The 27371-nt window shown below is 42.6% G+C and overlaps 3 protein-coding genes across 3 annotated transcripts; all 3 read left to right on the top strand.

Annotated features, from left to right (window-relative positions):
* Nucleotides 1–298: 298 nt before the first annotated feature.
* Nucleotides 299–9155, top strand: LOC127756681 (protein NETWORKED 1A-like). The gene is made up of 6 exons (XM_052282045.1): nt 299–677; nt 2147–2371; nt 3357–3704; nt 3794–5115; nt 5203–6972; nt 7642–9155. Exons 2-6 carry the CDS (start codon nt 2269–2271, stop codon nt 8869–8871), a joined length of 4773 nt encoding a protein of 1590 aa, XP_052138005.1. The 5' UTR covers nt 299–677; nt 2147–2268; the 3' UTR covers nt 8872–9155.
* Nucleotides 9156–11839: 2684 nt separating this feature from the next.
* On the top strand, nt 11840–16286 carry LOC127758180 (uncharacterized). The gene is made up of 8 exons (XM_052283800.1): nt 11840–12108; nt 13369–13462; nt 13557–13607; nt 14176–14349; nt 14693–14872; nt 15094–15213; nt 15409–15542; nt 15923–16286. Exons 1-8 carry the CDS (start codon nt 11954–11956, stop codon nt 15987–15989), a joined length of 975 nt encoding a protein of 324 aa, XP_052139760.1. The 5' UTR covers nt 11840–11953; the 3' UTR covers nt 15990–16286.
* A 6043-nt stretch (nt 16287–22329) lies between these two features.
* On the top strand, nt 22330–26933 carry LOC127757677 (serine/threonine-protein kinase Nek2). Its single transcript, XM_052283242.1, has 14 exons — nt 22330–22848; nt 22976–23042; nt 23324–23389; nt 23481–23527; nt 23619–23664; nt 23763–23843; nt 23940–23982; nt 24075–24124; nt 24202–24283; nt 24372–24421; nt 24539–24612; nt 24711–24762; nt 24865–25320; nt 25638–26933. Exons 1-14 carry the CDS (start codon nt 22763–22765, stop codon nt 26211–26213), a joined length of 1776 nt encoding a protein of 591 aa, XP_052139202.1. The 5' UTR covers nt 22330–22762; the 3' UTR covers nt 26214–26933.
* The last annotated feature ends 438 nt before the right edge of the window (nt 26934–27371 follow it).

Raw genomic sequence — 27371 nt, 5'->3', positions numbered from 1 at the left:
AACTCCTCCGAAAATTTCTTGACTGACAATCTGACTCCCCCATTAGTAATTTCTGGCTTGCTTTTGTCCCCCTTTAAAAAGAAACAGTAAAAAGGTGAAAGTAACAAAGTAAATAATTTCTGAACACAACAATCCCCACACTGCCACATATCACGGCTCCACATTACTGTTCATGTTCTTTGCAAAATCAAAATTATTCCTCCCAAGAAAAAAAAATGTAGCTGAATCGCTTTAATCTTTGTCCTATTACTCTACTTTTCCTAATAAAAATAGAAACAAATAAACAATTAATACCCCCCCTCATCACTGCACTAACCCCACACCCCCTCTCTCTCTCTCTCCTTCCTTCTTCCCCACACTGATGCAACTCCATTGCTCCCCATCTGCTCCTTAATCATTGCTTTGCTCTGCCACAGGAGAGAGCTCACTCTCACTCTCACACTCTCTTGGGGTGTTGTGTTGCAAAAAGAAAAGGAGAGAAGAAATTGAGAATTTTTTTTCTTGGATAGTGTTTAATGTGTTGTTGTGAATGATGATGGCATAGGGGTTGTTTTGGGATGAGGGGTGGTAATAGCTGGATCTCTCTTTCTTGGGTTTGGAGCTGCACTTCAGGGAGGAAAGATCCAACCCCAGATGTCATCCTGCCTCCTCCTCACTCCTCTTCTTCTCCTGTGAAGGTATGAACATCTCGTTGATTTGGGGCAAAATGCCGCAAGATTCAGGCGAATGGTGCTGTGAGATGTGATTGTGCTTGCCTAGGGGTGAAAAAGAATATGGGATTTTTATACATTGTGGGGGGAAGGTTTCGCTGTTTTTGATTTACCTTTGATTTCTTTCCAAATAATTCGGTATCTGTATTCTGGCTTTGATTTTTGGTCACTGTTGAAAGCTCTCCTGGTGGCCTTCTTGGATGCCAAGATTCTTGCCTTTTTCTGCCGCTTTAGGAAAGAAAATGCGACGATTTCTCCCTTTTCTTGGCAATTTCTGGGACCCAATTAGTACCCATTTTAGCCGCGTAGATGGGGTGCAGATGAAGCTTCATTTTAGGAAACTGTTTTAATTTCTTGTTTCCTCTAATATTTCTTTCTCATCATCACAGTCTTGCCCCTTAAAAATGGCAGCAGATGGCACTGCTTCTTGTATGGTTCCTGGTTCATTTGTCCCAAAAAATTTTCCCTTCTAATACTCTACTCTCTGTGATTCCTGTTTCTGCGGTTTTTCTGATCAGCATCAGTTCATAAAAAAAAAGAGCTGCGATTTGGGAGCAGGTGTGGATTTCTTGCTTCATTTTACATTTTTTTTTGTGGGTGATTTGAGGCATTGAGGGTTAGTTGGCTGAGTCTTTATTGTGTTTGTTGGGTTTTCTTTTCACTGCTCTCCGTTTAATCTACCATTTTTCCATGGAAGAATACTCCATTTTTAAGGAATTTTTCTTTGCTTCTGTGTGGGAAATGGGATGTTCTAACCTTTCTTGAGGTTACGTTTCTGATTCTCTTCTCCTTCTTCGGGAAGTCTGTTCTTTTTTTTTTTCGTCCCTTCCTTACTTTTCTTTTCTGGCAGTATCTGATAAATTTCTCATCTAGTTTTGCCTTGTTCATATTTTTTTGGGCATTGTTTTGATTAACAAGTCAGTCTCCAGTCGCTGCTGAAATTAGGGATTTTGGGTTGTTCATAGTCTGGTTTTTCTGATCTTGGAAACATTCTGCAGATTGGGTATTCCATTTAATTTTTTATGCTTCTGGTTCATCATTGCTTCTTATCAAAACCTTATCTCCGGAATTCTTAATTAATTCGGAAAAATTGCTGCTAATTTCAGAATGACAACAAGTAGACGGTTTCAGGTTGAGGCGCGTTTTTTTTTTGGGGAAACAATTCATTGCATTAATATGTTGCTAATCTGAACATTTTACTGTTGTGTACTTCTAAAAGTGTTCCTTCCATTGCAACTTTGATCTATAAAACCTACTTGGTTTTGAAGGGTGTTCTAGAAAAAGGTGGAATAGAACTTGTCATGGTCTGATGGTCCTCTGATCCATCTTGTTGTTCAATTTTATTTTTATTTCTAACACCTAGTGCTTAGCTTGCATATGGGAAAGGAAATTTTCTGCATAAGGTGCTAATCTTGGAGGTTTCTAATGCTTTGCAGGTAGTTTGCCGGAATTAGATTTTCATGTAGGTTGATATCCCGTTGCTTTGGTCACCATTGGCTTTGAAGCCATAAAAGTGTTCAGAATCAAAGGGGTGCTGTTCTCGTCTTGATTGGATCTGATGGAGATGATGTCGCCAACGAATCCGATGCGCAAGTACTCGTGGTGGTGGGATAGTCATATAAGCCCAAAGAACTCGAAATGGCTTCAAGAAAATCTCACAGGTAAACTTTATTTTGGTCATTTTAATTTTATTAGTTTCTTCTTATTTAGTCTTTGGATATAATTAGCATTATGCATCAATATCTAGCTACTACATTAGTCTTCTATACCAGTTTGTTCATGCAGTAGTTTTGTCCTAAAGTCACAAAACCTAACCATGTTGTCTATTGTTTCGGGTGGCATATCGGCATATTTGTTGAATCTACATGTCAGTTATGAAATTGTCTAAGGCTGCACATATCTGGTTGGATATAGATGCCGGGTAAAAAAGTACCCTTCTCTAAAAAAAAGTTATGAAATTGTCTAGACAGTGTGCTGGTTATTTTTTCTAGGATGTAAGCCTGAGATTGAAAGGCTTTAATGCTAAAGCAAAGATATATCTGACTATCTGTAAAAATCTCTGCCTGTCACAGTGTTCATAAGAAAGAACCCATCCCTCATGTCTCTTGTGGAAGATCAGCAGATTTTGAGGAAAAACACTTGAATAAGTTGAAACCGGAATATCTGGAATATAAGATAGTAAGATACCCAAATGGACAGTTGTTGGGATTGTTCCAAATCTCCTCATGTGTGAAATATATTATGCTCTCTGGAGCTTTAATCGCTTGTTGGGCATGCTGGTTTTAGAATGGACTTGATTTAGTAATGAATCAGTTAAACAGAAACTGCACTAGAGATGTTATCAGATAAGAACTCATGATTTTAAAAACTTGGGCAGCGCCACATATTAGCTACTACTTGTCACTTGTCAGATGTTGATCATTAGAAATATTTAGGAAATCAAACTCTTGTATGTTTTGAACTTCAAGATTATAACATGGCCCAAGTTTTATAGATTATTATTGTCTGTTTGATATGGTCTCAGTTAGTAGCAGCAAATATTTGTTTTTGTCAAATACTCAAGTTGCACAATGTTCCACATCTCCTTTGCAAAATTTCTTGAAGTCTGATCTGAAATGGCATTTTAACCAATGCTTAAATACACAGATATGGATAGCAAAATCAAGCGTATGATCAAGATAATCGATGAGGATGCTGACTCGTTTGCAAGAAGAGCAGAAATGTACTACAGAAGGCGTCCAGAGTTGATGTCTTTGCTGGAGGAGTTATACCGTGCTTACCGAGCTTTAGCTGAAAGACATGATCATGCTGCTGGGGAGCTCCGAAGCGCCCAGCGGAAAATGGCGGAAGCATTTCCTGATGAGTTTCAGTTAGACTTGGATGATGATTTGCCAGCTGAAACCTTGTCTACAGAAACTGAGGCTGATAGTCGTGACATGACACCATTTTTCCTCTCTTTCATAAATTCTGGTGATTCAAAAAAGCGTGCCAAAGGTATGTTGTAGTGCTGTACAAATCCACTTCCTGAAGTTATACAGTAATCCTAACGGAAATCAAATTATACTAACATGCTAACATTGCAGATGACCAGGAACATGAGAAGCTGCAGAAAGAAATATCGAGCTTGTCGCAGGAAAACCAAGAACTCAAGAAGAAGATCTCTTCAGTGTTAGAAAATAGCGACAGGGCCGAATCTGAAGTTGCTTCCCTCAAGGAGGCCCTTGCACAACAAGAAGCCGAGAAGGAAGCTGCCTTTTCACAATGCCAACAATCCAGTGATCGATTACAGGCCCTCAAGTCTGAAATACTGCAAACCCAGGAGGAGTTCAAGAGATTGAAGGAGGAGATGCAAAATGGACTGGAGAATTTGAGCACCGCAGAGGAACGCTGCCTTCTTCTTGAAAGAGCTAACCAGAATTTGTATTCGGAGCTAGATAAGCTGAAGAATGACTCAAAAGAGAGGCATGGAGAACTCAATGAGAAGCACGTTGAGTTGGAAAAGCTTAGCATATCTATACAAGAAGAGCAACTCAAGAGCATGCAAGCCGAAATGACACGGCTATCACTGGAGAAGCAACTGGCACAAGCCAAGGAGAAGCTAAGAATCTTGACTCTTGAAAAGAATGGTGAAGCAAGTAAGTTTAATGACATTGAAGCAAGCAAAGTTAGACTTCAAAATGATCTGGACAAGATTCGCGAAGAGAACCGTAAGCTGGAGGAGCAAAACAACTCTTCGATCTCAGCAATAATTCGTCTACAGGATGAAGTAATTTCCTTGAAGAATGCCCAGCGGCTACTTGAGGAAGAGGTGTCTCGGCATGTGGAGGAAAAGAAGGTGCTTCAGTATGAGCTTTCCCAGCTCAAGGATGACAAGGGTGACTCCGAGAGGAAACATTTTTCGATCAAGGAACAAATACAGGTGGTGAATTTCAATGTGGAATCCCTCCAAGCACTTGCGCAAGAGGTAAGAGATGGGAATGTTGAGCTTAAAGAGACCATCAAGCATCACGAGGGTGTGAAAGCCCTGTATGTTGATAATCTGATGCAGCTCGAGAGGACGTTGGAGAGAAATGCTCACTTAGAGAGGTCTTTGTCAGCTGCAACCACTGAGGTTGAAGAATTGCGAGAGAAGAAAGTTGCATTGGAAGAATCATGCAAGCACCTCAATTCCAAGATTAATGGCTTCCAATCTGAGCGGTCCATGTTCATTGCACGGATCGAGGGCATTTCTCATACAATGGAGAAGCTATCAGAGAAAAACGTATTCCTGGAAAATTTGTTATCTGAAAACAATACCGAGCTTGAGATCCTCAGAAGGAAGCTGAATGACTCGGAAGAGTCCACACATGCACTACTTAATCAGAATTCTGTACTTCGATCTGAAAAGAGAACCCTTGTGCGTGAGGTATTAGCCTAGCATCTCTACTACTTGAATTATTTTTGTCATAATTTAATATGAACTGATCCTAGAAATGCTTCCATGTTGCCACAGGTGGATAGCATGAATGGTGCCCTACTCAATCTGGAGGCCCAGTTCACGGAGTTAGAAGGACACCACCTGGATCTTCAGCAGGAGAAAAACAAGGCAAGCAGTGAAGTGATCATGCTACAGGAGATGTTAAGGCTTGAGAGAGAGGCGCACAAAGAACTGAACTACTCAGGCAAGACTCAGTTCAGTGCTGTACAGAAGCAGTTAAGCTTCCTGCTCGAAGAAGGCCGTCGTAGGGAGAACCAGCTTCAAGATGAGGAGCATAAGATTGTTGAAGCTCAGATGGAGATTTTCGTCTTGCAGAAGTGCTTAGGTGACATGGCAGAGGCAAATTCTGATGTCTCAGGGCAACTGCAGAAGCAGAAAGAGCTATGCGAAATCCAGGAGGAGAAATTAACCTTTTTGACAGAAAACAACCAGAGGTTAACGGAAGGAATTGGTTCTGTGATGGAAGAACTACATTTGGATGATAAATATGGATCATTGGATCTAATGAAGCTTGATGTAATCGTGCAGCTCATCTTGCATGAGATCAAGTGCTTGCTGAATACTATTTCTGATGCTCAGGACGTGAAGCAAAACCAGATCCTCGAGAAGTCTCTTGTCGTCACGCTTTTGGAGCACTTTGGACGCGAGGTGGCTGATCTAAGGTCAGAGAGGAGTGTTCTGAGGCAAGAATGGCAAGCGAAGAGCGAAGAGCTTCTGCAGCTGCAAAATGAAAGGCACGACCTCATGAAGATCAGCTGCGAGTTACGGAAGGAGATGGAGGCTCGTAACCGTAGGGTTGAGGAGATGAAAGGTGAGGCAAAATTCTTGGTTCGACAACTCTCAGAGCTGCAAGAGTCGCGGCAGTCATTGCAAGCTGAAGTCATCAAGCTGATTGAAGAGAACTCCTCACTGTCAGGCAAACTTTATGACTCCAGGGAGAAAGAGAAGACGTCCGACGATGATTTCAATACTCTCCTTGGTGAAGCAATCAGTACAGACATCCTCGGTGTCGTTTTCAAAAGTCTTCATGATGAGAGGACATCTCAGCTGCAGTCTTTGCATGAAGATTTCGGGTCTCTCCATGCGGCAGGCAATGAGCTTTACCAGGAGATCAAGCTGATGAACAAGAAGCTTGGAGACCTGCAACTCGAGAACAACTATCTCGAGAAGGAACTCAGTAAAACCATGAGCATCTGTGACAGCTCTGGTTCAGAAATCGGCGCTGGGAGAAGGCGTACTATGCGAAGAGACACAAAGCTATTGAAATCTGGCAGGAAGAGCCAGCAAGAGAGCACGGTGAACATCGAACAGCGCAAAGAGATCGACCACGCTGGCCTTGAGAAATCGAATGAGTTGTTGAGGGAGAAGCTCCACAAGCTGCAGAGCGAGGTGCAGGCACTCAGAAGCAAAGAACAGCCGGTGATCGATGTCAAGTCCTGCGATGCCGAGATCACAAAACTGCTTACCAACATGCAGATGGCCACTGCCAACGCGGCTCTCTTCAAGGAGAAGGTGCTTGAGCTCATCGCGTCGTGCGAGAGCTTCGAGATAAGCGAGATGGTGCAGAAGGAGGTCCTGAAGGAGGAGATCACCCGGAGGAACTCCTACGTGAATGCGCTCAAGGACAAGCTCAACGCCGTCGAGATCGAGAACAGTAGGCTGAAGGTTGATCTCAATGGTGACTTCACACTGTTGGGAGCATTGCAAACTGAAGTCAGTGCCCTGGAGAAGCAAACCATGTCACTGGCCAAAGATTGCTTACCATCAAATAAGCTCAGGATGGAGGTATACATTTACCCTTGCATTCTCTGCATTTCTGTTCCATTTTAGTTGCACAAAATTTTGCTATACCAAATTTCCACCTGTTAACTAAACATGAACAGAAATTAGCTAATGTAGAGATAAACCAAAAATTAGCTAACGTAGAGATAATTACCAAGCCTGTAGCAACTACCCTACATTTCTGTTCTTGTTGAAGTATTATGATAGTTTTACTAATTTTCTTCGCAAAACTATGCTTGCTCCTCAAAAGAAAGATGTTTTCCCTATGCTTAAACTTGAACAAACAAATGCAGTACCTTTATGAAGATCATGTTTGAAGGATCTGATATCTGTACTTGAAAAACTGAACACTGTAATATTTGTATTTGCGCCATTTTGTCATACCACTGAAACTGTTCAGTTTTCCTGAAACATACAAATCCCTATGCTGAACTCCAATGTTTTCCATGAAAATCTTGTTTGAAGGATCTGAATTGCACTACCTGAAGATCTTTTCTTGCACATAGAAGACCAGTATTTGCATCTAGTATCATTATGAATTCAAATCATTTTGTCATACCACTGAAACTTTTCTTCTGCTCCTCCTTAATTGAAGACTTTTCGAAAAAAAAGAAACACAAAAAAGAACATTTTCAGTCTTAATCATGGGACACTCATTGTCACTTGCTGCAGGAATTCTCGGTGTCACCGCAGCTGTCCAAGATCGCGGTGAAGCCCATCCATGGCGAGCCGAACGCGACGAAGATGGTGAAGGACATGGAGCTGGAGAAGCTGCACGGGACGATCAAGGCGCTCCAGAAGGTGGTCACCGACACCGGCGTCGTCCTCGAGCAGGAGCGCCTCGACTTCAACGCCAACCTCCTCGACGCCCGCCGCCAGATCGACCTCCTCCGCCTCCGCGACGACATGGCCGCCGCCGTCGACGACAGCGACGCCGCCAGCGACCCAGCCGCCGCGGCCTACGACCGCCGCTTGCTCAAGGACATCCAGCTCGACCTCGTTCAGACCACAACTCCGACCAGCCGGAGCCGAGCTGCCACCGCCACCGCCACCGCCGCGGCGTCGTCGCAGCGTCACCACCGGAGGAGGAACGGCGGCTCGACGGAGGCGCCGCCGCTCGGGCTGTGGAGCGTGGTCAGAGCGAGCAGGCGGCGGCAGCAGGAGGAGGGTGGCGATGGCGATGACGACGATCTCCGGCCGCCGCAGAGCGAGGCGTCGGCGGAGAGGGGTCGGAGGTCGTGCTCGTCGGAGGTGAGCCAGCTCACGGTGGTGAAGGATCTTAGCGTAGACAAGCAGGAGCTCCTCCTCCCGCCGCGGCCGCCACCACCCGCCATGGTGGAGGCGCCACACAGGGAGTGGAAGAAGAAGGTGATCGAGCGGCTGACGGCCGACGCGCAGCGGCTGGTCGACCTGCAGTCGATCGTCGGCGAGCTCCGGGCGAGCGCGGAGGCGGCGCCCGAGCTCGACGACGTCACCGCACAGATGGTCGACGCCGAGTCCGCCGTGGCGCAGCTCATCGACACCAACGGGAAGCTCCTCCGCAAGGCCGAGGAGTTCACCTCCGCCGACGCCGCCGGCGGCGCCGCCGGCGACGACCTCCGCAGCCGCAGCCAACGCAAGATCCTCGAGCGTGTCCGCAAGATGTCGGAGAAGATCGCGCGGCTCGAGCAGGAGACGCAGCGCTTCCAGCACGCGCTGCTCCGCCACGAGGAGGAGCGCGCCACCCGCCGCGCCGCCGCCGCCGCCGCTGCGGCGGCAAGCAGCGGCAAGTCGTCCGCCGCCGTGCAGCGGCGATCGTCGAGGGTGCAGCTGGTGGAGTACCTCTACGGGCGCCGCCACGACAGCCGCCGGCAGCGGCGCGGGCCGTCGTGCTGCATGAGAGCCAAGGCCATCGACGACTAACTCTAATCAAGAATCTCCATGGATGGATGGACAAAGCAAGAAGCGTTTAATTTTTATTTACTACTTCGTTTTAATTTCATTTTACCCAGTTTTAATTAATCAAAAGTGAAAAACTCGTAATCATTTTAATGTCGTGGGGGTGTAGGGTAAATAATCTCGTGGACTAATCCTAGTTTCGTGCTCTTAATCATATATATATCATGAACTTCGATTAAGCATCGTTGTAAATGGTTAATTAATTAGTAATTTTTCCTCCTCGTTATTGTAAATTAATTTTCTGTTGATTCGATATGTGATTCTCCATGTTGGCTTTTGTCGGTGGATGTCTCTGCGTCTGCTTGGCCGCCGGCGATCCTCCGACGTGTCAGAACGCCGGTGATGCGCGGCGGATTGCGTCCAGGGGCTCAGGGGCAGAATTCGAATTGTCGAAGGGGCTATATTGCAAAATCTCCTCGATCTTCGGGGTTCGGAGATTTTAACCAGGGGCTATATAGCAAAAGTCGCATGTTCGATCTACGCCGCAAACAGGTGTCTTTTTTGCACTAAAACCCCTGTTAGTTATGAATTAGGATAAACTACCAATGCCATCGATTTTTTTCATCAGTAAATTTCAAAAAACCCACATTTAGTAGGGTTAAAGTTACGTAAAACTACCGGTAATAAGGCTTGTGGCATGTAACCACATGTGTTTTGGATCCAAATGTTTCATAAAATCCCACTTTAAATTAAATTTCAATGATTTTAGCATATCAGAAACAATGTTTTTTAAAGCAGTGAAGGGTTAAACAAACAACTTTAATCACCAGTAGTAAAGGTTTCATATACATTCTACGGAGTACGTTTTAAAATTCTAAATAAATATTTGCCAGAATACATATAGGGGTGAGGTTTTGTAAAACTTTAGAATCACAATAGTTAGGGATATGTGTCGTTGGTCATAACCCCTGGGGTTTTATGCAACTTCAACTTCGCTGAAATTTGCTCTTTTTTTCGTTAAAGCCGCTGGTTAGAACTTGTTGGGCTGCAGCTAGTTGGCCCACCAACGTAATACGCCTCAATAGGCCCATCTACGTATGGGCCGCAAATCGGTCGAAACGGGATTCCGTGGACCATAATGGGTTGGGCCGAGAGGAGCACTCCTCTGATTTACTGCACGCGAATAAGTTTACTTTAGATCCCTCTATTTGTTGCCCAGTCTGATTTTCATCCCTGCACCACACAACCGGTACGATCCATCCCCCAACTTACGAAATCCCTCGGCGGTTTTGATAGTGGTTTTGGCTGACGTGGCGCCTACGTGGCTAATTTGACGCGGTCTTCATCTGACGTGGCACTGACGTGGCGCTTACGTGGCAATTCGATCCTGAAAAATAAGAAAACCTGTAAGACCCACATGTCAGTTTAACACACAAAATAGTAATTAAAAAAGTGGGACTCATGTGGGCCCCACATGTCATCCTCACTCCTCCCTCCTCTCTCTATCCTCTCTCCCCCTCTTCTCTCTATCCCTTCTCTCTCTCCGGCCGATGGAGCGGGACGAGCGGCGGCCGGCAGAAGCGGGCGACGGGAGGGGCGGGGCAGCGAGCGAGACACCGACGGGGAGAGCTCGAGGTCAACCCGAAGACCAGCCTCCAGCCACACACGCGCCGCGCAACGGGGTCCGACGCCAGTAGCACCACCGCCGCCGACACGATGGGAGTGCTCCGGGCAGCGGTGCCCCTACAGCCGGAGGCCGACCTCGTCCTGGCTACCGGCGGCGGCGAACGGGGGCAGGTGGGGCTCGTCCTCGTCGATAGCTCCAACGGGTTCTGCACCGTCGGCACCGGGAACCTCGTGAGCTACCTCCCCCACGCCTCTCCCTCTTTTCTCCTAGTCCTCCTTCGCCCGTGCCTTACCGCGCGCGACGAGGATTGATGGCTGGCGTTGGAACGCATGGTGGTTGGGCTGCTCGTCAGCCACTCCAGAGCGGTAAATGGTAGAGATCAAATTTTGTCAGGCACCAAAAGAGGACCATTCTCATGTCAGCGTGGGCAAAACCATGAATTGATCACTTCAGCCCATAACGAAAGAAGCAGATATGTAAGCTAAACATATCCAGTTGAGGCGGTAAGCGGAGGTGGATGTTCGCCGGTGAGAAGGGAAGGGAAGCTTGCGGATTCGGAGCCGACGCCTGCTGCCGCCGCAGCAGCAGCGCCGCCAGATCCGCGCTCCCCTTCTTCCCTGGTCGCGTCACCGCCACCGCTGCATGCCCAGGACGCGCGCCGGCGCCGTCGGCCGCCTCGGGAAGGCGCCTCGTCGCGCGCTGCGCCGCCGGCGACGGCCATTGTCTAATCGTCGCCCGTGGCCTGCCGACTCCCCCCCACCCACCCAGTGCTCCTGCCGTCGTATCGCCGACTGCCAAAGATGCCAGGAGAGAGGAGGAAGAAGAGGAAGCCTCCTCCCACGCAGTGCTCTCGCTACGCCGCCCGCCTCTCGCCGCCCGTCGTCGCTCCGCCCACCGCCTGCTGCCGCGCCGCTTCCACCCGCCGCCCCTCTGGTCCACACTCCGCCCGCTGCCGCTCGCCTTCTCCTCGCCGTGTAGATGAGAGAGAGGGGGGAAAGATAGAGGAGGGAGGCTGACATGTGGGACCACATGGGTCCCACCTTTTTTCTATTATTTTTGTGTAGCTGACATGTGGGTCCCACAATTTTTTATTATTTTCCCAGGATCCAATTGCCACGTAAGCGCCACGTCAATGCCACATGGGACGAGGACCTAGTCAAAGGGAGCCATGTAGGCGCCACGTCATCAAAAACCGGTTACAATACTGCTGAGGGACCTTTTCTGCACGGTTTCGTAAGTTGAGGGATGAGTTGTATCCGGTTTTGTGACCAAGGGACTAAAATCGGACTAGGCGACAAATAGAGGGACCCAAAGTGAACTTATTCCTACTGCACGTGCTCGTCTCGCCCGAGCAGAAGAGTCAAGAGAAAAAAAAAGAAAAAAAAAAGGAGAGGTGAGGTGGCACGCGTGAGAGTGAGGAGCTCGCGAACTCCAAAACCCTAACCCTCTCGGAGCTTCACATCGGCGGCGGCGGCGGCGATGGCGGAGGGTGGCGGCGGAGGAGGAGGGTCGGCGGCGTCGGCGGCGCTGAAGGATCAGGGGAACGAGCAGTTCAAGGCGGGGAACTACCTCAAGGCCGCCGCGCTCTACACCCAGGCCATCAAGCTCGACCCCGACAACCCCACCCTCTATAGGTATCCCCTCCTCCTCCTCCTCCCCGATCCATCCTCGCGTCTCGCGTAGCCCTAGCCGATCTCCCGCGTCAGCGCGCGCGTGTGTCGCCGTTTCTCCTCTTCGCGTTGAGAAGACTCGAGGTCGCCGGAGACGGAGGCGTGTGCGTTTGTTTGGTTGGATGCGTGCGTTATGTGGAATGGTGCCCCTGGGATCGAGTGGATACATTACAGAAACAACAACTATGTTGCGCTTGATCATTTTCCTTGGCTTAAAGTTAAAATGCTACTACTGTTGATGCAGGTTAATATGCTGTAGTAATGTCCTGATATTTGGTTCGAGAATTGCGAACCCACGGTGATGATTTTTCAGTTAGTTTTAGGCTTTCAAAGGATATGATGCCGTGTAGTTTCCGAGCATTAGAGTTTTAGTGATTGCTATTGCCTTTTGGCATAACTATGTAAGCAGCTCAGCCTTTTGTTGTGTTTTCTTAAACCCTGTCCGGAGCTAGGCTTACGTTTCATAAAGATCCAGTGTTATATATGGAACTAAGTTATTGTGAGTTTGCGACGTAACTACGTAAGGCTCTGATGCTACAATGTTACTCGTTTATTGGCGTGTCTAAAAATGATGAGTTGCAGAAGGTAAACATCTTGTTTCATAACTGCACGTAACGTGTTAAACGCACAAACAGACAAAATATCCGTTCCAAGTGAAACCATTCTTCATTGGCTGAAGAAGAATTACTTCTGGATGCAATTAATTTTCTTAAAAAGTAGATACACCCTGCATGTCCAATACTGTCTGCTCCAACCAAAAATAGTAAAGACAATGTTTTTTAATTCCTTTTCCTTTTCTATTGGTACTTGAGAGGTCATACATCTGACGCCAATTACATCATAAGTTCTGAATTGCATCAAAAGATTCCTTGCCCGATGTAACTCAACTAAGCAACACTTTTACACATATTCACAAGAGATACTAGATAAATTGGTCGTATTGATCTGTTCTCTTGTTCCCAATAGGAGCTTGCTGCTATCTTAGTTGGTTTGAGATGCACTGTCTATATATATGGAAACAAATCCAGAGGAGTGTTTGGCTTTGGATCACCAATATCTGGAATTCACATGTCCAGTTCCAGTTAGGATAACAAATATGTGGAGTTGATGATGTTCATTCTATATGAACCCATACTCTGAGACAGAACTTTCTATTTGTGAATTCTTTTGTAAATGCTATTGAGTGCTTCTGATTATGCCTTTTTTTATTTAAATAATTGCCAGCAATCGGGCTGCTGCGTTTCTCCATCTAGTTAAGCTTAATAAGGCACTCGCTGATGCTGAGACGACAATAAAACTCAAGCCACAATGGGAAAAGGTATATTCATATCATATCACTCTGATTTATCTGTTGCAATTTATTTTTCCATCATATTTCAGCTTTTCACTGGCTGCCTTCTTTGGAACTGTAGGGTCATTTCAGGAAAGGGTGTGTTTTAGAGTCGATGGAACAATATGAGGAGGTGAGAGTAAAGGACAATTCCTTGCTTTTTCTCAACAGGGAGAAGGATAATTATCTCTTTTTTATTTTCTGTTATGTAAGCTTTAGCCAAGCCTTCCGTATTTGGCAAGCTGAGAAAATTGTGGTAAGAAATACCCTAGTTTGGAAGTGCACATATCACTTGCAATTATCAAAAGTAAAGTTCTGAAATCAGTTGATGCTGAATACATTATAGTGAAATTGCATTAAGGGAAACCTTAAATCTGTAAGATAAATTTGAATTTTATTCATTTTACCATGTTATATCATAACATTGGTCTTTACAATTGAACAAAGTTTTTCCTTCAATCATGTTAACATGTGTTCATGTCTATTCGGGGGTTTTATTTTTGTGCTTGAGCAGTGGCCCTCTTGCTGCTATTTTCATATGGCCACATGCAAAGATTGGATGTTTGGCTGAAGTACTTAAACTATTCCTCAACTTCTCTTTCATGAGATCAAACTCTTAAAATATCAGTAGCATTGATTGTACATTATCAAGCTATTCAAAATATTAGCATTGATTCTGTGTTAGCTATTTTCTGGTGCAGGCAATATCTTCTTTTCAGATAGCTTTGCAACACAATCCACAAAATACAGAAGTTTCGAGGAAAATTAAGAGGCTTACTCAGTTGGCAAGGGAAAAGAAGCGGGCTCTTGATGTGGAGAACATGCGTTCTAATGTTGATGTTGTAAAGAACTTGGATTCACTGAAAACCGAGCTGGTGGGTAGTCTTACATGCTTTCTCATTCCATTTTAAGCTACATCATATTCTCCCAAATGTCATTGCTACCGCATTTACTACCGACAGATCTTTCCTTTTTCTTTCAAGATCGTACATTGCATATTTTAGCATGCTAAGGTACACACATTTAATGAAGGGATAGTCTTTCTGAAATTTAAATGAGCAACAGATACACCATACACCTTGCATAATGTCAAGTGTTTAATATCCAATTTTCTTCCTACCAGTTCGAATTTTACAGAAATGGAAAACAAAAGGACTTCCTATTGTATAAAGGAATATGTTTTGTTGTTTATTTAACTTGGATGCATTTCCATTTCAGGCTGGAAAATATGGAGATGCCGAACTGGGGCAAAGTATCTTCACTTTTGTTGTTAATGTGATTGAATCAGCTATAAAGGTCTGGCATGACACCGGAAAAGTAGATGCAAGAGTTAATTTTCTTCTTGATGACCAGAAGACTGATACTGAAAAACATGCCCCAGTGGTTAACATTGACAAGGTACTATTCTGCTACAGGCTGCTCATTTCGGCTGTTTGACATAAGCTTAACAATTCATAAATAGGCAGACATCTTGAAATTTATAATAGTCAATTTCTTTAACAGAATTAGGATCTAGTTATTTTTTACATATGTAAATCTTCAATTTTCTGTTACAGCTTCTATTCTGAATCCATGACATTGTCTCCTATTAACACCTATCTGGTTTCTTTTTTTACTAGGCCTTTGACTCACCCCACACTCACAGCAGTTGCTTCACATTTTTGCGGCAATATTCCGAGGAGTCTTTCTCAAAGGCTGCTTGTATGGTAGCACCTAAGAGCGCCATCTCGTACCCTCAGGTCAAATCACCCTCTCCCCTCTTTCATGTGTCACCATGCCCTGTATGATTTGTGCCTATCATTTTCTGATGTTGTGTTGCTGCATGCTTGGCTCTAATATATTTTCTTTTTGTTCATGTTAAATCAGCGCATAAGATTTCCTTTTTTGGTGCTAGAATGAAAATGATAGACTAACAATGATCTTGTTATATACAGGTCTGGAAAGGACAGGGATCAAGAAAATGGAAGCTTGACCAGAGTGATGGTTTCTTTGTGCAATTTGAGTCACCAATTCTGCGGAAAATATGGTTTGTCCCTAGCACAACTGAAAAGGGGCGGGTATTATGCAGGTACTTATCCCTTTCTTCATGAGACAAAATTATTATATCTGCATTTCCATATTTTACTTTGAGGAATTCAATTTCTCAAGGAATTAGTAGTAAACATAAATAGAAAACCTTTGCATTGTGCTGGCATGTTTCTCCTGCTATGAATTTTGTTAGGATATAATTGATCTATGTTCCAGCTTTTTGCGCCATCTTGTGGTGCTCAGCACTTTTTGTGACCTATGTTGTACCTGTTGTACAGCTATAAACTTTGCACCATTCATTCATGACTTAGGGTTTGCTTTCCCGACCTGTTAGATAACCATCAATGTCTATTCCCTCCTCTTGTGGGTGTCTCCAGCTTTTATATAGTGTACTATATCTCTTCTTTAATATTTCTGCAGGAGTCCTGAGCTCCTGGACATTAGCATCCACGAAGTGCTTCCCCGTATATTCAAAGAAACGGCTTGAACAAACAACAAATGGACAGTGAATGGCTCCCAAATTCTTCCCCTGTTGTGGTCATATTCTTTCCTAGCTTACAGTTGCAAAGGGGATATTTTTCATAGCGTGGTGAGAGCTTAGATTTGCATGCCAGATTTTGTAAGCTGTTGATCTGTATTGTACACCGAGGCACACAAATTTTGCTGATCTGGTTTTTTAATTATATATGCCTTAAGTGGTGCAATTTCCATTGTATACAAGCTTTTGTCTGGGTTTGTGAAATGCAGATTTTGATTCCTCAAAATTTAGACACCATATTCTACATTCCTGTGATCAACTGTGACCACATCTTTTACCACTATTATGGAGCATAAGAAAATTGTGCTTGTATAGGTTGCACATAGTATTTTTTTTTTTAAATGACCTGATGACTTCTGGCATCTGGAGTACATATGGACGATGAATTGATGGCGATGCCCTAGAAACTATGGCATGTGATGTATCACCATCAGTAGCTCTGCAGTCTGACAAATGTGATGTACAATTGTACGAAGTACACAGCTATGCCTGCATCGGTTGAGAACAGATACAATTAATTCGTGACTCATAGCATCTCCATTCCCATCTTTTTTTCCCCAACTTTATCCGATCACATTTTCTCAACCAACTAAAATACAGTACAAAAGCACCGTACTGTACGTGCATACCAACAAAACAAGGAGATAAGTTGCAGGTACTACATCACATGAATCAAACAAAACAATGTTCAAAATCAGTTGGCTCCATTTCTGATCGGGAGGGAAGAGATTCATTTGTTTTATTAGAGAAGCCTACCCATAGAATTTCAATTGCTAGTATCTGCTTCATCCACTTTGGATGGCTAGCTACTAGTAACAATATTCATGCTTACTGCCTCTTTTATTGGTGCTCATTTTGCTAGCTACTAGCATCTATGATGTAGTATGCTCATTTTGCTTGTTTCAAGTCATGGGGATTGGGAGAAAAACTCGTTCTCCGCATGCGCACTCCCTGGTGGACTGCTAAATGGTATTCCCTCCGTCTCAAAATAAGTGTAGTTTTACACGGTTCATGTTCAATGTTTAACCGTTCGTCTTATTAGAAAAACTTTTACGATTAATATTGTTACTAGTACATAATAAAACATGAATAGCACTTTATGTATGGCTAACATTTTTAAAATTTTTTTATAAATTTTTCAAATAAAACGAACGATCAAATGTTGGACATGGATACCTATGGTTGTACTTTTTTTTGGGACGGAGATAGTATGTTTTTCTAAAGAAAATCATATTAATTTATTTTTAAATTTAAGATAATTAATACTTAACTAATTCCGTGCTGATGACTTATCTCATTTTACGTATTCGATCTTCTTCTTTCTTCTCCTTAGACCAGATGTAGCAACACGTGTGTAGACTGTAGAGAGGGATGCGCATGCAGATGCAGCAGGTACAGCAGCATGAATGGCTCCGCCGCTCCGGCCGGTCGCCGTCGAGGCCGTCAGTTCCGGCGAGACTGGCGAAGGGGAGCAAGGAGCATGTGACCTTCATCTCCTTGTATTAATGGCCGTCACGTATGCCCCTGCATCTCTGCATGACGAAGCTGCTGCTTTCGCCGCAGTAATGGCGGAGATGGCTCCGTTTCAGTCTTCTCTCTTCAAACAGTACGTCAATCGCAATCGAAATTGCAATGGCGTATGCATCCCCTAAGTCTGACTCGATCCAGGCTTGCAATGGCATGCTTGCGAAAGGGCGTATAGTTTAGTAGTTACAGTGATCTCAGTAGTATCTTAAGGTTTTGATTTTAAATCTTCATACGAGCGAAATTTTAGATCGGCATGTTCATGGGACTAAGTTTCCAATTTAAATGGCTATATAAAAAAAATACAAGGCTTGTTTGCAGTTGCAGCAGTGCATTCCTTGACATTGCATGGCGCTGACATACATACATACATACATACATACATACATACATACATACATACATACATACATATATATATATATATATATATATATATATATATATATATATATATATATGCTCTCTCCGTTTATAAATATGCATTTTTACGTTTGTTCAACCTGAATTAACGCTAAGAGAAAAAAAATCGGTGGCCTTCGATAAATGAGGGATCGATGGATGAGGTGAGAGGGTGATAAGTAGTAAAGATGGGAAGAAATTTTAATAAGAGGTAATTGTAGGGACAAGAGGTATTCTAGATTATTTATATTTGTGAACAAATTTTAGATGCTTCAAATGCCAATGTCGAGCGAAGATTGCAGGGTTGACAAAAATACATTTCTATCAGATGAAAGCTTCGCGCGTTGTGTTGTGAGTAGTAAACACGGTGGATTAATATCTAGTTTATGATAAGTAGTAAACACGGTGAATCAATATCTTCTCATGATACGCCAAGAAAGAGGTTGGAGAGAAACAGGTAAGCAAAAAGCGCGATGCATCGCTGAAAAACTTATTCAGACACATTCGGAGATTCAGAAGGGACGCATGACATCAACTCTATCCTCTATCCTTTTGGCTGCAGTTATTAAATTACGGCATGCATCGACATGGCGTATACGTGTTCTCGATCTGCTTTCTGTTTTTTTCTTTTCCCCTGATCTTTTCTTTTTTTAACTTTCCTGGTTTCTATTTTTTTTTCTTTTCCTGATTTCTGGATTGCTTCTTGGAATCGAGCTCCAGCCTGTATATTTCTTTGTTCTATCTAAAGGAATGGAGAAATGGATCAATGGGCCTGAGCTCCTTAACGTTGTGGTTTTCGCAAAAGTTTTTCATTTCCGAATTTCTTTTAAAAAGTTATAAATTTATTTTTAAAGTTTATATTATGTACTTAATTTATTCCTTTTTGCTCTTGAATAGAGATCACTAAATCATTCCATCATTCTGTTATTTAACAATTTAGCTTTTTGGAAAAGAAATGTTGAGGTATATAGGGAGATAAAATTCTAAATATTTTGTTAAATGAATTAGCTAATTATTAATACACCCATCCTATAATATTACACCACAATTCAGGATTTGTTTTTTTTAAAAAAAAAAGCTAGCTAGAGTGATATCTTGGACATAATTGAGATTCTAAGTCAACAGTAATAGGAAGTTAACATCATGATCAGCACCCCTTTTTCTTCTTTGCAAGAAACAGAGACATTGTTATCCTTTTGAAGGTTTGTTTTTCTTCAGTGTACCGACCATATATCTTTTAGTTCTTGCTACTCAATTGCATGCTCACTGTTTTGCATTAGTGCTTTTGGAATCATGCATAGCGAAGCAACAGTGTTTAGAAGCTTGGGGTGGGACCCACATGCCAGTCACCTAGGCATGCTTCTTCTTCTTTTTTTTTTCTTTTCTTTCTTTCTTTTTTTTTTTTTTGCATCAAGGAGACTGTACGTTATCCCGTTTGCCAAACAAAGCGAAGGCAAAAAGGTTGATAGGAGATGCAGTCAAACTGTCAAACAAAAAGCTTGTGATGGAACTGCATGGCAATGGAATCAGGAATATTTCTGGCTCTTTTTAGAAGCAGATAAAGCAAAAGGGAAAAAAAGTTAGAGGCCTTATTTGTAACTGTACCCTCAATTTAAATGTAGTGGATCAATTAAATTTGGATAAAATCATTATTTGCCTCTACAATTAACCCGATCCCTTATTTTCCTCTCATTCTCTCAATGACATATGGATCTAGGACCCAATGTCAGTGACTCGTCATGAATAAATAAATGATTGATCGTGTGTATTTTGCAGGGGCAAATAAGAAATTATCACAATCAAATTTTCACTGGGAACATCTACTTACTACCACTATGAAAAAATGTGTATTTCAAGAAGGGTGTAGATGCAAAATGCACAGGTCGTCTGCAGTACTACAGGCTGACATGTGGGCCGCCCTCGGCCCACATGTCAGCCTGCAGTACTGCACATGCAGTAATGCAGGGGATCTCAATTGATAGGAGCATACCTTAAGAGCAAAACTAACAATCAATTGGATCAGACTCGAGTGAGTTGACATTCTGAATTTCTTTATTTTTGCTAGAGTGATATTTTTACATGCTAGGATTAGATCCAACTCAAAGTATAGTAATAGTAGGGGTTAAGTATGGGTCATTTTCTCATGCTGCCACATCTATCACATATCATTATTAGATGCATCTAATTCTACTTTTATATTCAATTTAATTGGCACATATATATAGACGCATTGGATTCCACTGTTCCCTCCATGTGAGACCCAGTTCGGTACCTGTCGGATTTTTAATTTTCATCTCGTGCACGTACACACGTTCAGTACATCACACGATATATACATATCTTAATAATACGGTTTTATTTGCTTTACTTGTGTTTCACAAATCGTATCAATAATTCATTTGAGTTTTCCCTTAAAACTTTTACTTCAAAAATATTACCCATAAATTTTTTTTGGGTTGTTTTATTTATTTTTTTCACTATTTTTTTAAAATAAGCTGTGTTATTAACATTTAAAACCAATGCTGAAAAATAAGCTACGATGAAATAACTATGAATCGAATCCAAAACTAACTTTTAAAATTCAAATTTTAACTTACGGCTGATAAGCTAATAAGCAAACATAAGGCAAAACTCTAGGTGAAATTTTCTATGTTTCAAACAGGCAATAAATCTGGAGGTGTTTATAGGGTTCAAATAATACAGAGAGAACCAAAATAGCAGAATAAATGGCTTACATAGGACACATTAAAGCAACTAAATTAGAGAAACAATAATGATGAGATTCTTGAATGCTATTCTTTGCTTCAGATAATTAAGCTTCATCCATGATTCCCACTAGTTATATCCCATACAATTTGGTAAGCATGAAAGTGTTTTGTTTAATTTGCCTATACTTTTGATGCATGGAAAAGGAGGGATGGGTACATTAGGTGCTTTCCTAGGTTGATGGTGACTTAACCAACCAAATGGACAGTGATTGTAAAATGCAATGCATGTACTAACTAAACATTGAGAGCAACTGATCAAAGAGCATAACAATTTCTGTTGCAATAAACATCAATGTGATCGATCTGCTTTACCAAGCAGCATTGCAGGCGTGTCAAAAGAAGATATATGGAATGGATGGAACATTGCTTTGCACAAAATGCTCTGGTGTCAGGCAGAGAGAAAGCCATGGCATGCAGCCAAAAGCAGAGATTGCAGAAGCAGCACACATGAAAGAAAGAAAGCAAGAAATTAAAGGATGAAAGGAAATGAGCAATTTGATTTGATTTGCTTCAAAAATCTAATTCTATCTAGCTAAAGCACGAAGCGAATCCTCCGCGGTAACATCACCTGACTTTGAGTGACTGACGTGTGGACCCTAGCAAAATGAACAATGACCCAAAGTCACCTCTGAACTTGTTCCAGCTAAAGCAAGCACCTCTCCATCTACACTACTACCATATCTGAATGAATTTGTTATCTGTGAACTTTCTCTTGAGTTCAGAAGATGCCAAACAAAGGCTACATCCAATGGGCTTTCTGTACATGTGTTTTTTTTTTCCTTTTCAGATGCCTCTAACACTGCTTGTATAGTTGGATTATAAAATGTTTCACTTCTTTGTTTGATAGTGTAATTGTGAAGTAGTATAATGCTGCAAGTGGTGTTAGTAGTAGTTGCAGGAGAAATGGCTACATTATAAAACAAATGTGTATAGTGTGAGCCCCATCACTAATCACCCTAACATCATAGACAAATGATACGGATTTTGTCCTATTTTTTAAAAAAAAGTTAAAAAAATGTCAAGAGAAAAATGCATATACAATTCAACTAGCTAAATAGAATCAGTTTCCAGAAAAGGAAAAAAACTAGTAGCTGTCTTTAATGAAATTATGTTATTTTGGTGTTTCTTTTCAAGCAACGAAAACATGTAAAGAGATCTGGACAAAAAAAGTGACCAAGAAATCTCTAAAACTAGTCATAAAATCAAACCCCCCAAATTTTAAAATCAAGCAGGCTCGAACTCCGTACTGATTTGTTCTTTGATTTCTCATCTGATCACATGCCTTCTCCTCTCAGTTCATCCAAAAAATCAAAAAAAAAAATCAGTGGTACCCACACCTCCACAAGTAGGTACTTTGTATAATCACACACTGTTACCATATCATTAGTGTAGCCATACTCACACTAATGACTTCCTTCTTGTTCTCATCACAAACACCAATTGGATCAATGCAACCTAAAAGACCCAAAATATTTTCTTTTAAAAAAATAAATTAAAAAAAAGAGAGCACTAATTTGACTAGACCAGTGGGGCCCACACCCCCTCTTTCTCTCTCCTCAGTCATCTCTCACTCTTCTTCTTCCTCCTCCCTCTCTCTCTCTTCAGTGCCATCACCATCTCTCTCTCTCTCTAGCATTGCTCTTGCTTTCTCTCTCCTCGAGGAGCTTGAGGAGCTTGGCCTCTTCTTCTTGCTCCTCATTTGCTTTGGCTTTTTGGAGGCTATATAAAGCTGAGGGGAGTAAGCGAGTTTGATTGAACCCCACCAAAAACCCCATCTTTTTTTTTCTTTTCTTTTCATTTTCGTTCTTCCCTCGCTGCGGCTTTCAATTTCGCGGCTCGTGTTCTTCTCTTCTCGGTGCCCCTGCCTTGGCTCTCCTCCGATCAAATGCGGCGAGATCTGCGCGCGTGAAGGCGTCGGCGCGGGGGCCCAAAGATCGATCCTTTGCTGATCGGGAGTTGGGGTGGGGGGAAGCGAGTTCTTGGATCTTCGCGGTGGTTTCTTGGGGGCGTCTCTCGTAGGAAAAAGGGATGGATCAGTATGAGGTGCTGGAGCAGATTGGGAAAGGGGCGTTTGGCTCGGCGTTGTTGGTGAGGCACAAGCTGGAGAAGAAGAAGTGAGCTTTTGACTCGACATTGTTCATCTCATTTTTCTTTCTTTCCTTTTTTTATTGGCATTCTTGAAGCTCACTGTTATTTCAGCCATTTTGATCATGTTGGAGGTTTGTGTGTGTGTTTATGCAGGTATGTGCTGAAGAAGATTCGGCTTGCGCGGCAGACCGACCGCACCCGCCGCTCTGCGCACCAGGAGGTAAAAGCATCATCATTTCTGCATGAGCTGCATTTTTCAGCTTCTGGTACCTAGTAAGCTATGGTTTCAAGGGGAATGCCTTGTGTTCACCATGAGCTGCATAAATTGGTGTGTTGGGTGGTGGTGATGATGATGATGATGATGATGATGCTAGTGTGTTTAGTTTGGCTGGTGCTGAACTGATCTGAAACTGTGAAGTTAAAATGATGTGATGTCTTCTTGCTCTTGTGCGGTACTTCCTTTTTTTTATACTGATTTATGTGGAAATGCTCCTCATGCAGATGCAGCTTATTGCGACGGTCAGGAATCCGTTTATCGTGGAGTACAAAGATTCATGGGTGGAGAAGGTAGGTGAAAAGGACTGAAGAGAAGGTTATGAAGTTGGGAGGGTGGAATAGATTTGTTTCATTCTCACTTCTTTATCTTTGGATTTTTCAGGGTTGCTATGTCTGCATTGTTATAGGATATTGTGAGGGAGGAGACATGTATGTGTTCCTCTGATGAAATCCTTTTAAAATAGTTTATTTTGTTCTTGAACTTTAGTTCCTTAGCTAACACAATCTATAATCGGTTCAGGGCTGAAGCTATTAAAAGAGCTAATGGTACATATTTCTCTGAGGAGGTGTGGATTCTGACCTTGCATTTCCTTTGATACCTTAAAAATTGCTTTGCTGCAAACAAGGCATGTGCACTGAAATGTTTTTCTCATTTTTTTTTCAGAAGCTTTGCAAATGGCTTGTGCAACTTCTCATGGCTCTAGATTATTTACATGCAAACCACATTCTTCACCGAGATGTCAAGGTCAGTAGTAGTGCTAAACTTGGGAGTACCTTATAGTATTTATATTTCCATGGCATGGAAATAATATATACTAAAGCTGCTAAAAATTCGTTTCAGTGCTCCAATATTTTCATTGCCAGGGACCAAAGTATAAGACTTGGTATGTATCTTAGTCCCAAAAAAAGTATCATACTTTATGTATGGGTTTAGCAATCCTGGTAATGTTGCAATTCCAAATTTAAACCAATGCAGGTGACTTTGGGCTTGCAAAAATATTGACTTCTGATGATCTGGCATCTTCTGTAAGTAATTGTAGCACTTTTCATATTTCCAGTACATATTCGATGTCACTCTTAGTAGTATATTGCTCCCAACACAGGTAGTAGGAACACCAAGTTACATGTGTCCAGAACTTCTTGCTGATATACCATATGGTACCAAGTCAGATATTTGGTCTCTAGGTATATATGACTTCAATTTGAGAAACCACTTTCCTGCCCTAAATGGAAAACTTACTATTGAACTCTCATTTTTATTACTTTGTTTCAGGATGTTGTATATATGAAATGACCGCGCTCAGGCCTGCATTTAAAGCTTTTGTAAGTCCCTGTTTTGGTTTCTTTACTTTTAAGCATATGTTTAGATACTACATCTATGCTAATAGTAATGCAGTGTTATGAAACGTACAAGGGTCTAATTTTCTCATTTCCCTGCAGGACATGCAAGCGCTGATTAACAAGATCACGAAATCAATAGTCTCACCATTACCCACTAAATATTCTGGTGCCTTGTAAGTTTTGAACTAGTTGCCTTTTGTTGTTTCACCCTATTTTGCCCACCATCTTATCTGGATAGAGCATGCTTCTTAAATTTATATTCTGCGTGCAGTAGGGGACTTATTAAGAGCATGCTGCGGAAAAGTCCAGAGCACAGACCTAGTGTAAGTCCATTATACTATATCCTAGTTACTACTTTGTAATAGTTGCTGATGTATACTCCTATTTGTTTTGTGGTATAAATATTTACTAAATTTCCTGTACAGGCTGCACAGCTACTCAAGCATCCACAACTTCAGCCTTATGTGCTGCAAGTCCAATTGAAATCTAGTCCTACTCGCAACATACTTCCAATCCATCAATCTTTGACTGACAAAGTTAAGAAGATGACATTTCCTAGTGACGTGGTTGATTCTGCACGCAGAAGAATGGCCAGGAGGAACTCTCTGGGAAATGAGAGGACTGTGACATTTAGCAAGCCATCTCCGGAACGGAATTCAGTTAGCTCTACACGGAGCATCAAAGAATACACAACCACCCAGAGTGTCAAAGAGCTCTCTGTTGACAGTAGTGAGGCTGGGGATGAGGTTACCAGTAAAGCCATCATAACAAAGACATCAAGCATCCTAAGGACGCCCAAGAGCTTGCCAGCCAAGACTTATACAGCTAGAAATCAGCTTGAACCTCCCAAAACATCGTATACCAGAACATACCGCTCTGAGGTATTCCATTTTGTGCCTTTTTTTTCTATATTATTTGTGCACTCAATAATACCAGTGAACCTGTTCTTCATTTGTTTAGAAACTACAGTAGCCTCAATTATAGCATGTGCTTGCTCAGTGCATACTACATTAGTGTTATTCAGCTTTTGGTCTTTTAGAGTTATTAAGATCTTGTCATGATGCAGTTGTTTCTTTATGCTATTTATGGCTTCAGCACGAGCTTGCATTTTGCATGATTATGCTGCCTCTTTCATTATTTGTCTGTTGAAATGAATGTGCCAATATTCATTGAGCTCCAATTTCTTCCACTTTTACAGCTGCCCTCAAAAACAACTCCAAACAAAATCGCCCGACCAGCAAGAAGAGCATCACTCCCGCTGTCAACATATGAAACACCCACCAAGCGCAGCATCAGCATTCTGGAACAACTAGACTCCCCTGACGTCTCTGTGAATGCCCCTCGAATCGACAGAATTGCGGAATTCCCACTGGCATCGTCTGAGGACCCCTTGCTCCCCATCCACAACAAGCTCTCTCCTGGCCATGGCTCATGTTCCACTCCTCCCTTTATCAACCGGTCAATCACCAAGGACAAATGCACGATCCAGGTGTTACGCACCGATGGGGACAACGGAAGCGACTCCTCAGGCCGCAACGCCACTGCTGCCTCGAGCCGCGGATCCAACGACTCCAGGCAGCAGCGGTTCGACACCTCGTCGTTCCAGCAGCGTGCCGAGGCATTGGAAGGGCTGCTGGAGTTCAGCGCGCAGCTGCTGCAGCAGGAGAGGTATGAGGAGCTGGGCATTCTGCTGAAGCCATTCGGACCGGAGAAAGCGTCTCCCAGGGAGACGGCCATCTGGCTCACAAAGAGCTTCAAGGAGACGGCATCGTAGCGCCACCTTGTATCAGGCGCGTCTAAAATCGCCAGTTTTGTCATGTGCAATATTAGCTCAGGTAGTGGTAAACAATATTTAGGATTTGAGACTTTTAGCTGTTGGGAGGCAGCACCATCTCAGTGTTGCTGTTAACTCAAAATCTACTTCTAGCTCTAGCTAGTTTCCAGTTTTTTACTTTCTATTAGGAATCAGCAATCAGCAGCAGGAGTTGTAGTAGTAGAACTGTAAGTTAAGCTGAAGATCTTGCAAGATCTTAGAACCTTTGTAATCATGTGGCACCTGCAATCATGTAGTGATATAAATGTAGGGTCAAGGATATCCAGTTGGCAGCAGGCAGGGTGGGGTCTCCAGGATTATTTTCTTTGAGCAGGGTTTGGGGTATCCTATGCCAGGATCTCCAGATTCATCTTACTCTGACTACATTACATTACATTACACTATACTGATCCAGCTCTCTCTCAGCTCACTCCAATCATAAGAACAGAGAAATCTATGTTACCCAGATGCATGCATGGATGCTGTGCAGATCATGTATCACATACCATGTACCTACCCTGTGGCCTTTGTAAGCTAAGCCTAACTACCTGAGCTGTAAGCCATACCCTGTGGTTGAATTTGCATGCCATCTCAGTCACAGCTAGCTACTCCCTCTGTCCATAAATATAAGCATTTCTAGGAGTTTTAACAGATATAAAGGTTGAGGTGAAATTACTCTGATTACTCTGATTTCCCTAAGAGTTTACTAGCTTTATGAGATATAACACCAAGCAATGTAACGATAAATACAGAGAATCATGTGTGGTTAGATTGGGAAAATAGTACTCTAGAAATGATTATATTTGTGGATAAATTTCAAACGCTAGAATTGTTTGCTCTTTAGCTTATCAACCGTAGCTAAAATTTGATTTTTAAAACTTAATTTATAAGCGGATCTTGATGTTTCTTTTTATCGTAGTTTATTTTTCAATACTGGCTTCTAAGTCGCTGAGAGCACACATATAAACAATTTACGCATAAACTATTTTTAGTCTCTAATAAGCCAGGCCAAACGATGGGGAGAGTACTTAACTACTCCACAAAACAGCAGATGACCATGTGGTGATGGATGCAGTCATGCAGAGAGGAGGGGAGAAGAGAGAATCAAAACCAGTAGAG

Source organism: Oryza glaberrima, chromosome 12, assembly GCF_000147395.1.
Source record: "Oryza glaberrima chromosome 12, OglaRS2, whole genome shotgun sequence".
In the NCBI taxonomy this organism is placed as follows: domain Eukaryota; kingdom Viridiplantae; phylum Streptophyta; class Magnoliopsida; order Poales; family Poaceae; genus Oryza; species Oryza glaberrima.
The sequence above is the reverse complement of the archived record's forward strand: the minus strand, read 5'-3'. Positions and strand labels throughout refer to the sequence as shown.